Source organism: Mytilus trossulus, chromosome 1 (assembly GCF_036588685.1).
Source record: "Mytilus trossulus isolate FHL-02 chromosome 1, PNRI_Mtr1.1.1.hap1, whole genome shotgun sequence".
Classification (NCBI taxonomy): domain Eukaryota; kingdom Metazoa; phylum Mollusca; class Bivalvia; order Mytilida; family Mytilidae; genus Mytilus; species Mytilus trossulus.
Genome location: NC_086373.1, coordinates 53,308,563 through 53,323,162, shown reverse-complemented (window position 1 = coordinate 53,323,162; position 14,600 = coordinate 53,308,563). Strand labels below are relative to the sequence as shown.

Here is a 14,600-nt window from a genome sequence, read left to right as displayed (position 1 = left end):
CCATAATCAAAAATCTAAGTACATGTTTGGATTTAGCATATCAAAGAACCCCAAGATTTCAATTTTTGTTAAAATCAAACTAAGTTTAATTTTGGACCCTATGGACTTTAATGTAGACCAATTTGAAAACAGGACCAAAAATGAAGAATCTACATACACAGTTAGATTTGGCATATCAAAGAACCCCATTTATACAATTTTTGATGAAATCAAACAAAGTTTAATTTTGGACCCTGATTTGGACCAACATGAAAACTGGGCCAATAATCAAGAATCTAAGTACATTTTTAGATTCAGCATATCAAAGAACCCAACCCATTCATTTTTTGTCAAATTCAAACTAAGTTTAATTTTGGACCCTTTGGACCTTAATGTAGACCAATTTGAAAACGGGACCAAAAAATAAAAATCTACATACACAGTTAGATTCGGCATATCAAAGAACCCCAATTATTCAATTTTGATGAAATCAAACAAAGTTTAATTTTGGACCCTTTGGGCCCCTTATTCTTTTGGGATCAAAACTCCCAAAATCAATACCAACCTTCCTTTTATGGTCATAAACCTTGTGTTTAAATTTCATAGATTTCTATTTACTTATACTAACGTTATGGTGAGAAAACCAAGAAAAATGCTTATTTGGGTCCCTTTTTGGACCCTAATTCCTAAACTGTTGGGACCTAAACTCCCAAAATCAATACCAACCTTCCTTTTGTGGTCATAAACATTGTGTTTAAATTTCATTGTTTTCTATTTACTTAAACTAAAGTAATTGTGCAAAAACCAAGAATAATGCTTTTTTTGGCCCTTTTTTGGCCCCTAATTCCTAAACTGATGAAATCAAAACTCCCAAAATCAATCCCAACCTTTCTTTTGTGGTCATAAACCTTGTTTCAAAATTTCATAGATTTCTATTAACTTAAACTAAAGTTATAGTGCGAAAACCAAGAAAATGCTTATTTTGGCCCTTTTTGGCGGCCACTTTCATTTTCGACAAAAAACATCTGAAAAGTGACATTTTTCGGCATATTTGGTGGCTTTTTCATATTTGAGCTTGAATCAGATCGTTTTTAATGGCCAAATCAGTTAAAATCTTTCACGTAAACTAATTGATTCAAATGAAATAGACACTTAAGTGTTTAAAAAGTGGTCAAAATCTTTCGTCAGATGAACCTGAAATTTAAGGCCAGAATCAGTCCTTATCGGACCTACTCCTAAAGTTATGGTGCAAAATCAATCCCAACCTTCCTTTAATGTTCAGAAACCTTGTGTTTAAATTTCATTGATTTCAATTGAATTATACTAAAGTTATTGTGTGAAAACCATGAATAATGCTTATTTGGGCCCTTTTTTTGTCCCTTATGCCTAAACTGTTGGGAACAAAACTCCCAAAATCAATCCAAACCTTCCTTTTGTAGTCATAAACCTTGTGTTAAAATTTCATTCTTTTCTATTGCCTTAAAGATATAGTGCAAAAACCAAGAAAATGCCGAATTGGGCCCTTTTTTACCCCTTTAATTCCTAAACTGTTGGGACCAAAACTTCCAAAATCAATCCCAACCTTCATTTTGTGGTCATAAACCTCGTGTTCAAATTTCATAAATTTCTATTGACTTAAACTTAAGTTAAGAGTGCGAAAACTAAAAGTATTAGGATGCCACAGATGACGACTCAAACGTGATACCTATATACGACCAAAAAATTGAATTGCGGTTGTATTGAAAAAAATTGACTATAAAGGGCAATAACTCCTTCAGGGGTTGGCAGACAATTTTGGTCATGTTGACTTATATGTAGGTCTTACTTTGCTAAACATTACTGCTGTTTACAGTTTATCTCTATCAATAATAGTATTCAAGATAATAACCAAAAACAGCAAAATTTCTTAAAAAATTGCCAATTTAGGGGTAGTAACCCAACAACAGTTTCCCCGATTCGTCTGAAAATTTTAGGGCAGATAGATCTTTACCTGATCAACAATTTCACCCCTTGTCAGATTTGCTCTAAATGCTTTGGTTTCAAAGATATAAGCCAAAATATACATTTTACCCCGGTGTTTTATTTTTAGCCATGGCAGCCATCTTGGTAGGATGGTCAGGTCATCGGACACATTTTTTAAACTAGATACCCCAAGGATAATTGTGGCCAAGTTTGGTTAAATTTGGACCAGTTGTTTCAGAGGAGAAGATTTTTGTACAAGTTTCAGACGATGGACGCCAAGTGATGAGAAAAGCTTTCAGGTCAGGTGAGTTAAAAAGTAACAATTTTTCCAAAAAATATTTGAGTGTGTAGTTACTTTTTAGTATATAGTATTTCAGTTTGGTGATTTGATTATATTTACGATTTTGAGAAAATTCGTGTTTAATTTTATAAAACATTTCAAAATGTGAGTTTAAATTATTGCGTTGACAACTCTGTCGCATTTTTCCCAATAAAAAACCTTTCATTAATTTCTGAATTAACAGTTTTCTGGACAAAGAAAGATTTCATAAAGCATTGGTTTTAGGTGATTCAACAACCATTCTGGACAAAGAAAGTTCACTCCAATTTATTTTCTTGAAACTACAAAAAAATGGCCCCTTCTTGGCTCGTTATTGATAGACTGTTTGCCCCATTACCGAAAATATATATCCCAACCTTCTACTTATGGTATTAAACATTGTGGAACAATTTCAGAACAACTGAAATACTTATGCACAACTTTTTGTACTGACATTAGATAAATGCTTGTTTTGGGCCCTTTAGGCCCCAATTCCTAAACCTTAGGGACCATAACTCCCAAAACCAATCCCAAGCTTCCTTTTGTAGTTATAAACATTGTGTTAAAATTTTATTGATTTCTATTAACTAATACTTAAGTTATTATCCGGAAACCATCCGTCTTTGGACAACACTTACAATGTGATATCAATAATATACGACATTTTTGCACCAAAGGGAGATAATTTGGAGCTTTTTCAATGATACAAACAGTCTTAAAGTCATTTGTGGCCAACCCGAATCGATTTGTCTGTGTGATCTTTGTACCTTATTATAAAGTAATACCTAATATTGTAATAAATAAAATTTGTAATGAAAAAACAAATGTTTTTGTTGATATTTTTTTTACCTGGGAGCCTCCTTAAGGGAAATTACTCCTATTATTATTAAAGAAGTCATCTGACAGTTTTTATGTAAACACAGAAGAGGAACTTTTTAACATTTTGAACACTCCTGTCTCAGTCAGATTTTCTATATCTAAAAAGGTTTTCAAGATAAAGACAAATCTGGCATTTTAATTTATTGAACTAGTTACCCCAATTATGATTGTGGGGCAATTTTGATTCCAATTGGCCCAGTGGTTAAAGAGGAGAACATTTTTGTCAACAGACGAAGACGGACGACAGTCGCCAAGTAATGAGAGAAAAAAGGGATTAATTATAGTATCTTATTCAATTAATAAAACTGGCATATGAGCATCATTATACTGTTTAAGTAAATTTATTTGACCCAAATAAAATTTAACAGTGACAGCTAAGCATAAAAATATATAACAGGAATCAAATATGTATAAAAGATTTAACAATGATTATTTGCCCTTTAACAAAAAGAATATAAATAAACATACAAATGATGTGTATAACTCCAAATACATACATGTATCATAAATTGATTAGCAAATAATTGAAAAGCTGACGGTGTAAAAAGTAAAAAGCAATGACTATATGTATAATTAAAAACAAAATATAGATATGAAACATGAGGTAATTTAAAGTAATATGAAAAATAAGGACATTTGTAAATAAAACATTATTGATTATAATATAAAACAATTCTACATAGATTTCCAGGGCATAATCCATTTGTGCCAATTGCAGTTTTGAAAAGGTATTAATCGCAATACTCTCTTTTATTTTGATGGTATTAATTGCGCCAATAAATGAAATGAAAAAAAATAAATTATTAAGTAAAAGAATATTTTTTCACGAGTCAAGATGTCTACTATACCATTCAAGAAAATGGAGTCTGATAGAGGAAAACCAGTCATCATGTTAAAGAACACAAATTTCCTCAGGCAATTGTAAAGAAAACTGGAGAAATAAGGTGGAGATGTACAGTTAAGTCGTGTTGTGCTAGGCTTTTCACACATGAATCGTGTACAATTATTTTGAATTGAGAATTAGATCATATTCATGAAACGAATGCAAAAGAAAAGCAACCATATGTTGTCAGAGCGACCTTCAAAATTAATAAATTCAGAGCTCTTCTAAATTGAAGAACATTTAGAAAAGAAAGATTTTACTGTTTAAGATATGTGCGTCAGTTAATTTATATAGAAAGAAGAAAACTGCATCCAACTCAACCTCAAAAATAAATAAAATTGGTGCAATTAAATGATAATTTTATTGGCGCAAATGATACCTAGTTTTGAGAACTAGGTGGCGCAAAAGAAGTTTTCTTGCAATTAAGTTGTGGCGCAAATGAGTTACTCTTTGGAGCAAAAAGATATCACCTGATTGCCAGAAGGACAAGGTGTGAAAAGAGCCTACTTTTGGTTATTTTTTCACTAAAATTTGAACTTTTGATTCAAGATTTCAATATGTTTAATTAGATTCAGCATATCAAAGAACCCCAATAATTCCATATTTGATATCTTGATTGCATTTATTTGTTTACATTTTAGAACTCAGAATAAAATCATATGGGACTACTTATTAGATAAATCAGGGTTGGAAATAACTTCTATTTGAAAGCTTATCCACTTAGGTTTTGAAATTTAGGAAAATTGAATCCACATTTAACAAAGTGTAGAAAAGGAGTTCAAAATTGTTCCAAAGACACAAAACATCACTTATTTTGATGGAAGGAATAATTTTCACTACACTCAACTTGCTTCATACTAACAATCGTTTACAAGCAATGAACTATTATATTTTCCAAGTTAATCAGTTTGTAGAAATTAATTCAAACTTAAAATTTTTAGCAAATTGAAAAAAAGCCTTTTATATGCAGTGTACAAATAATTCACTTTTTAATTACTCAGCCTTACAAAAGATTCTAGCAGAATATCTCAATCTTTTCATCAGCAGGTCTCTAGGTTTAGAGTTATATATATAGCTTTAATGGCTTTCATTCACATGTTAGTTCTCAGTTCTGCTTACCATGCAATACCAGTAAAGTTAAGGTAATCTACAATAGAAAAAGCTGTCAGGTATAAATCTTAAAATAGAAAATTAATTTAATTTGATACACACATTGAATTATTGAGAGTAATTAAGAGCCATAACTCCCAAATGATAAAAGTCAAATTTGTCAAAATCAAATTTGATCTTCATTTTGTCATCCGTACAAAGTATTAAATTTGAAAAGCATTGATAGAAAGGTTCTCAACTAGTTGCACATATTGAATAGCATATTATACTTGTATATAAAATTTATGAATTCATAAAATCCTAGCGCACAAAGATGTTTCTCAGAATTTTTAATTTCTTAACAGAAACTATGTTTTTACCTTATTTTATATTGTTGACACCTGGAATCAATTTGGAATAGCTTATTATATCTACATCTCAATTTTCATTGAAATTATAGTAAAAAAATTTGGAGTATTTTTAAACACATAGTACGTTTTTACCTCATTTTTTTTATTTTAGACACTTGAAATCAATTTGGAATATATATCTTATTATAAAGAGCATTTGTGCCAAGACCGCATGATACACCCTTTATGTGCAGATTGCATTGAAAGTTTGCAAAAATAAAATGGGATATTCAGAAGGCATTTATCTAATCAGAAGCAAATAAAATGGCTGTGTAGAAAAACATGCATGAGGATACCCTTAGACGTATAAATAGTGTGTTAAATATGACTACTAAAAGTCCCAGAACTCAGAAATGACAAACCAGAAAATTTTCTCACTTATGAAAAGGGTTTAAATCTCACTGGTTTAGAATAAAAAGGAAAGATCAGTATTTAATTCTGATAGAAAATTAAATGATACTTCATTTCTTAAAATAAAATTTGCGATGCGTTATCTATTATTATGAAATAGTGGTATTTATTTTAAAAAATCATTTTATCCATCACTTTAGAAAAAAAACAGTACTTGATGCAGCAATGCAAAACAAGCTTACTTATTTCCATAATAATGATAAAGAAACCAGTTAATTATATCATAATGCAATATATTATCACAACAATTTAAGGATTCCAATAAGACAGCAATTTGTTTTTATAGCAATCATTTGTCTATGTAAAATAAATTGCTAATGAGCAATCAGTAAAAGACAAATGTGACTTTCAAATTAGAATCAAAGAGAATGTCCATTATTGCAATTACAATAATGTCTAAGGTGTTTTTGTATTCAATTCAATTCAATGTTTTAAGTCTCATCTCTCAACAAGAACAATCAATATTTATACATTGTAAAATAACACTAAATCAAATGAGAACCATTCTATACATAATTATAAAAGACTATTAAAGTGTATAGATATAGATATAATATTATACACAATATGAAATAAAATACTATTTACAATATATAAAATGTCTATGCCTTTTTAAAATCAAATGACAGGTTTTGGCACACACACATTTCATATTTACATTTGAGAATAAAAACACTAACTTTTAGTTATCATCTATAGTATCAAAGTTATCATTAAAAGTTTCAGCAACATAATATAAATGGTTTCTAAAATCGTCATAAAGAGGACATCTTAATAAAACATGTGCTTCATCTTCAATAAAAACATCACATATCATGCATATATGACACACTCTGTTTTCTAAAACAATATTTTCATATCTCTCTGTTTCAATCCTAAGGGGAGCACACCACATCTAAATTAAGAGAAAGCACTTCTGTGACAAAAGGGTAAAACTATTATGCAGTATTCCTCTGGTTCAAAATTTTCTTTAAACAGTCTGTACATTCCTATGTGTTTTTGTAAGTAAAGTAAGTAAAAGAAGTTAAAGCAGGTTATAAAAAATGATATGACATGGTTGAAACATGTTAAATCCATTCTTGATGAATCTGGTTTATCATTTGTGTGGGATACCCAATATTTTGTAAACGATACATGGCTTTATACTATTGTTAAACAAAATCTTGTTGATCAATTTAAACAGAAATGGCACACTAACGTGCAAGAATCGCCAAAAGCTATAAACTACCGTATGTATAAAGAAAACTGTCAATTTGAATATTATTTTAAACATTTAGATGATAGAAATATTATTACATTATGTAGATTGAGAACAGGAAGTCATAGATTTCCTATTGAGACTGGTAGATGGCAAAACGTTGCAAGAGAAAATAGAAAATGCTTACTTTGTAATTCTGGTGACATCGGAGATGAATTTCATTATATTTTTATGTGTTCTGTATTCAATGATGATCGTAAACAGTTTTTGAGAAAAAAATATAGAAATCAACCAAATGCATTGAAATTTAATGAACTGATGAATAGTAAAAATCTTTCTGATCTTAATAACTTGTGCAAATATATAAGAATTGTAAATATTCATTTAGGCTCTCCTGGGTAATTCATGTACTTGATATCATTTAGTTTAATATGTATATCGTAATATATGATATGTACCTCCTCTTGCTTTCGTATAATTTTTGTATGTCTGTACATATACACTATGTAATTATTGTGTGTATCTCTATACCATTGTAATTTGGTTTGTTGAGAAATAAAGATATATATAGGTTTGGTAGTTGTTAACCAGATGCTCCGCAGGGCGTAGCTTTATACGACCGCAGAGGTTGAACCCTGAACGGTTGGGGCAAGTATGGACACAACATTCAAGCTGGATTCCACTCTAAATTTGGATTGTGATTAAATAGTTGACACAGCATAGGTTTCTGACACAGAATGAATGTATTCAAATGAACTTAAAATTTTTGTTTTCTCTTAGAGCAATTCACTATGCTGTTGAATATTAATCCTCTCAAAAAAATGTTTGAAGAAATTTTCTTTTTATTTATGAAATTTCAAATGAGAAAAATTGAACCCAATTTTTTATTCACATCCCCCTTTCCCTTATTCTAAAACTAATTTCAATTAAAATATTCTAATGGAGTTTGCAACAATTACTACTCATTTAAATACACATAAAATATTAAGATGTAAAAAAAACTGCTTGTTATCACTGAATGGTAAAGATTATTTAAATTTATCAGTTGGTAGTAAAAAGTGAATATACATTGTATATTGTATATAACAAAGATTTAAGTTGATTCTGGACAAAGAAAGATAACTCCAATTAAAAAAAATTCTTGCAGATATTTCTTGCTTACTATACTGGACAAAGAAAGATAACTCTTAATTAAAAAAAAATTTGCTATTTCACAATATTGTGAAATTAGATATTTCTTGCCATTGCACAATACTGTGCAATTGAAAAGACTTGCTATTGCACAATACTTAATATAATAATTTTAGATCCTGATTTGGACCAACTTGAAAACTGGGCCCATAATCAAAAATCTAAGTACATGTTTAGATTCAGCATATCAAAGAGGCCCAAGAATTTAATTTTTGTTAAAATCAAACTTAGTTTAATTTTGGACCCTTTGCACTTTAATTTAGACCAATTTTAAAACTGGGCCAAAAATTAAGAATCTACATACACAGTTAGATTTGGCATATCAAAGAACCCCAATTATTCAATTTTTGATGAAATCAAACAATGTTTAATTTTGGACCTCGATTTGGGCCAACTTGAAAACTGGGCCAATAATCAAAAATCTAAGTACATTTTTAGATTCAGCATATCAAAGAACCCCAAGGTTTCAATTTTTGTTAAAATCAAACTAAGTTTAATTTTGGACCCTTTGGACCTTAATGTAGACCAATTTGAAAACGGGACCAAAAATTAAGAATCTACATACACAGTTAGATTCGGCATATTAAAGAACCCCAATTATTCAATTTTGATGAAATCAAACAAAGTTTAATTTTGGACCCTTTGGGCCCCTTTTTCCTTAACTGTTGGGACCAAAACTCCCAAAATCAATACCAACCTTCCTTTTATAGTCATAAACCTTATGTTTAAATTTCATAGATTTCTATTTACTTATACTAACGCTATGGTGCGAAAACCAAGAAAAATGCTTATTTGGGTCCCTTTTTGGCCCCTAATTCCTAAACTGTTGGGACCGAAACTCCCAAAATCAATACCAACCTTCCTTTTGTGGTCATAAACATTGTGTTTAAATTTCATTGATTTCTATTCACTTTAACTAAAGTTATTGTGCGAAAACCAAGAATAATGCTTATTTGGGCCCTTTTTTGGCCCCTAATTCCTAAACTGTTGAAACTAAAACTCCCAAAATCAATCCCAACCTTTCTTTTGTGGTCATAAACCTTGTGTCAAAATTTCATAGATTTCTATTAACTTAAACTAAAGTTATAGTGCGAAAACCAAGAAAATGCTTATTTGGGCCCTTTTTGGCCCCTAATTCCTAAAATGTTGGGACCAAAACTCCCAAAATCAATACCAGCCTTTCTTTTATGGTCATAAACCTTGTGTTAAAATTTCATAGATTTCTATTCACTTTTACTAAAGTTAGAGTGCGAAAACTAAAAGTATTCGGACGACGACGACGACGACGACGACGACGACGACGACGACGACGACGACGACGACGACGCCAACGTGATAGCAATATACGACGAAAATTTTTTCAAAATTTGCGGTCGTATAAAAAAATTGATTGGTAGGTATTGTTTATGGTTTGAAATCTATTAAATTTGAGTTGGCAGATCTAAATTCAGCTGGATATGACTTTTTTAATAAGTGGGGCGAGTTGGTCTGTCTTAATACAGCGAAACTAAACTCCTATTCATTAGTTGGGGCAAGTTTGCAGGCCTAAATAAAACGAGGTTTGAAGCCCATTCATTAGTGGGGAGAGTTGGTAGACCTAAATTCAGCAGGATTTAACAACTTTTACTTAATTGTATCAATAAACCAATTTTTCAAGATTTTTCGGCCATTGGCCTTCTTCAGTTCTTTATTTCCATGTAGTTAAGAGGAAAAATAAAGAACTGAAGAAGACCAATGGTCGAAATGTCTTGAAAAATTGGTTTATTGATACAATTATATAAAGTATGTTCCCTATTGGAATTTTGAAAACAAGAACTGTTACTTAGTTGGGCTATTTGGCAGGCCTAAATTCAGCAGGATTTCAACCCTTTTCATTAGTTCTGCAAATTGGCAGAGAGTGGGACTATTTTGTAGGAAGTCAGGGCGATTTGGAAACAGGGTGAGTTGTCATGGACTCTTTAAATAATATAATGTTTTTGTCATACTAAAATAGCATAGCTTCATGCTTTATCAGCTGGTACAAAAGCAAACTATTTTGCAAGATCTAATTATTTATTTTTAATTCTAGGCATTGGAGTTTTCAATTTGCTGGACAAATGGCAACAAAGGGACAATCTCAAGTCAGTACCTCATAAACAATATTCCTCTGATATTTTTTTTATTTGGTTCACCCATTCTTTAAATATTTCCTATTGGGTCTAATTTAGACCTGTACTTCCTATTGCAAGGCAAAAAGAGGAGGTTTGTGGAAATATAGTTAAAATAATAGAATCCCTGAAAGTAGATGCAAACACTTGAAACTGAAAAATAAATTGTTATTTACCTCTTAAAAATCAAGCCAACTCCATGTTGTTGAGTCTCAGAAACTCTTCTATTAAAACTCTTCGAGACCTTTCCTGTAGAATATTTCTTGCATGGGTATAATAGATAGTAGCTTTATCATTATCATCCAGTATTTTGTTATTCCTTAACTTCTGATAGTGTTTCCATGTCATATCTAACACAGTCAAGTAAACCTAAATGTAAATACTATCAGTTAATGACTTTAACTTTTAAAAAACATTTGTCTGAAAACCAAGAATAATGCTTATTTGGGCCCTTTTTTGGCCCCTAATTCCTAAAATGTTGGGACCAAAACTCCCAAAATCAATCCCAACCTTCCTGTAGTGGTCATAAACCTTGTGTTAAAATTTCATAGATTTCTATTCCCTTTCACTAAAGTTGGAGTGCGAAAACTAAATTCTTTGGACGACGACGAAAACACAGATGACGATGCCAACGTGATACCAATATACGACCAAAATATTTTCACAATTTTCAAGAACTACCTTGATCAAAAACTGTAACCTGAAGTGGGACGAATGGTTGTACGGACGAACAAACAGACAGACGAATGGACGAACGAACAGAGGCAGACCAGAAAACATAATGCCCCTCTACTATATAAAAATTTACAAAATTAAGAAATGAAAACCAAACATATTGATTTTTACAATTTACAAATTGAAAGTACATGTACCAAGGACATACTATTTGATTTTTTTAACGGTTTCGGTCTATTTCGGTCATGTTGACTTATTTGTAAATCTTACTTTGCTGAACATTACTGCTGTTTACAGTTTATCTTTATCTATAATAATATTCGAGATAATAAAAAACAGTAAGTCCTTCAAATTACCAATTTAGGGGCAGCAACCCAACAACGGGTTGTCCGATTCATCTGAAAATTTCAGAGCAGATAGATCTTGACCTGATAAACAATTTTACCAGATTTCAGATTTGATCTAAATGCTTTGGTTTTTGAGTTATAAGCCAAAAACTCCATTTTAGTCCTATGTTTAGCCGTAGCGGCCATCTTGGTTGGATGGCGGGGTCACCGGACACATTTTTTAACTTAGATACCCCAAAGATGATTGTGGCCAAGTTTGGATTAATTTGGCCCAGTAGTTTCAGAGGAGAAGATTTTTGTAACAGATTACTAAGATTTACGAAAAATGGTTAAAAATTGACTATAGATAAAGGGCAATAACTTCTAAAGGGGTCAACTGACCATTTCGGTCATGTTGACTTATTTGTAAATCTAACTTTGCTGAACATTATTGCTGTTTACAGTTTATCTACTTTGCTGAACATTATTGCTGTTTACAGTTTATCTCTATCTATAATAATAATCAAGATAATAACCAAAAACAGTAAAATATCCTTAAAACTACCAAATAAGGGGCAGCAACCCAACAACCGGTTGTCCAATTCATCTGAAAATTTCAGGGCAGATTGATCTTGACCAGATTAACAAGTTAACCACATGTCAGATTTGCTCTAAATGCTTTGTTTTTTGAGTTAAAGCCAAAAACTGCATTTTACACCTATGTTCTATTTTTAGCCATGACTGCCAACTTGGTTGGTTGGCCGGGTCACCGGACACATTTTTTTAAACTAGATACCCCAATGATGATTGTGGCCAAGTTTGGATTAATTTGAACCAGTAGTTTCAGAGGAGAAGATTTTTGTAAAAGTTAACGACGACGGACAACGACAGACAACCGATTCCGGACAGAAAGTGATGGGAAAAGCTCACTTGGCCCTTTGGGCCAGGTGAGCTAAAAATACAGTTTACATTTGTGAGTGCATCAGAGAAACAAGAAATGTTTTAAACTTCCAATCAAATACTCCAGTATAACATGTATAATTGAAAGTAATTGACAAGCAATTCATAATCAAATTTGATGTACAAGAAAATAAAACATAAAATGCATACTAGTTACCCTAAGGTTCATTCAGCCCAAGTTTGGCTGAATTTGCTTCAATAGGTTCAGAGAAGATTTTTGAAAGTAACAAACATAATGAACAAATCATGTAAAATTACCTTTAAAGGACACAAACTCCTAAAATTTTTATCATTTGACTTATTTGTAGATCTTACTTTACTGAACATTTTTACTGTTTAGAGTTTATCTTTATCTATGATAATATTGAAGATACATGAGATAATAACCCAAAACTGCAAAATTTCATTAAAATTATGTCTGATTCGTCTGAAATTTTTAAGCAGGTAGTTCTTGACCTAATTAACATTTTACATTTGTCAGATTTGCTCTAAATGCTTTAGTTTTTGATATACATAAGCCAAAAACTACATTTGACTCAAATAGCAACTTAATCATCTGATTTACATTATTACTTACGTATGTACCATTAACAATCATGCCTAGCATATTTATTTTTTTATCTTCTTCATAATAATTTGCCTCCTTATTGATAAATTCTCTGTGGAGATCTAACAATAGTTCCCCAGCATGCTGTCCAAGCACAGAGTCATGTAAATCCAACTCTATTGCATCACTATTTTCTGCTGAACTATATATATCTGTTGCTGATCCTCTAGGGCTGCCTTTATATTTCTTTTTTGGTGGTTCATTACTGTCAAAATCTTCATCACTAGGCTTTACCTAATTAAAAAGTGAAAGAAAAGGTTCCAATATTCTTACATCAATCATGCTATATCCAGAAACAAGACTTCTAACTAGATACCATTGAGAAAGGAGCCATCTCTGTGGGTCCCGCTGTCAATAACGTGGGGTAAATAAGTTGTATGGATAGTCTGATATTATGAAGCATTATTTGAAGTTATTACATAGTCTCATGTGTGATTTTATTCTAAGATTTTAAGTTAAAACTGATAAATATTCTCAACTTACTTTCATAGTATAAAAGTGATATGACTGCATGATGTGAACTCATTGTTGACTACTCTAAGGTGACTTCTGGATATACGGATTGATGTTTGAACAATATGTTTAAAAGTGCTGCCCAATTGATATTTGTCACATATTTTTAGAATTATGCCTTCAGTATATTATGACCCACCAAGTATAAAGTATGAAATATTAACGGTTCTCGAGAGGTAGAGCGGACACAATTTGTTAAGAACAACGAACGGATGGACAGACCGATGAACTGACCTTTGACCTAGGATGCATACATTATGAGACATTCTCTGGTGTTGGTTAATATATTTGTTAAATTGAAAATGTTTGTCAGGTATAAAGTATGAAATAATAACAGCTGTCCTCTCAAAATATAGTGTGGATCAAATTTGTTAGTGATGGACAGACCAACAGACAGACAGACCTTTGACTTAGGAAGTTGTACATACATCATGACACACCCTCTGGTGTTGGTTAAAATGGATGTCAAGTATAAACTTTGAAATCATAACGGTTCTCAAGATATAGAGCGGACACGATCTTCACCACAGGACACAAGGTTGTCAACTGAAACCAAAGTTTTTTTTACCTTGACCTTTGACCTAGGAAGTTGTACACCCATCATGACACGCCCTCTGGTGGTGGTTAATAAACATGTAAAGTATGAAGTTTAATAATGGTTCTCTAGATATGGAGCGGACACAAAGTTAAAGTGTTACGGACGGACAGACAGATGGACAGATTAACAGACTGATCACTATAGGGCGACCGGCCTAAAGGCGGAGCCCTAATTATTAATTGATCAGCAATGGCCCCAAATAAGCAAAAAGCCTAACATCATAAAATTTCAATTTCAAGATTAAATTTCAAAAAAGATATGTTTAGCTAGCCCTTTACATTTTCTGACCAATTCTTCATGGATGAATTAATTTTGAGGATCATTAATTGACACGCAGGTAAGGGGATTATCTGAAACAACAAAATATGATACCTAGAGTGACTGTTTTTTATATTGGAGGTGAAGGGGGTAGTAATACAAACTCATACAAATTATTTTTTTACTTCTCTTTTG

General features: G+C 31.5%; 1 protein-coding gene across 1 annotated transcript in view; it reads right to left on the bottom strand.

The window, feature by feature from the left end:
* Positions 1-3,583: 3,583 nt before the first annotated feature.
* LOC134727238 (uncharacterized) overlaps positions 3,584-14,600 on the bottom strand; it is a 29,754-nt gene continuing 18,737 nt past the window's right edge. The window contains exons 5-7 of the mRNA XM_063591618.1: positions 13,007-13,270; positions 10,645-10,837; positions 3,584-5,169 (exon numbers count right to left, since the gene is read on the bottom strand). Of these exons, the coding sequence (XP_063447688.1) occupies positions 10,655-10,837; positions 13,007-13,270 (447 nt within the window). The 3' untranslated portion in view covers positions 3,584-5,169; positions 10,645-10,654. The remainder of the gene's footprint in view (positions 5,170-10,644; positions 10,838-13,006; positions 13,271-14,600) is intronic.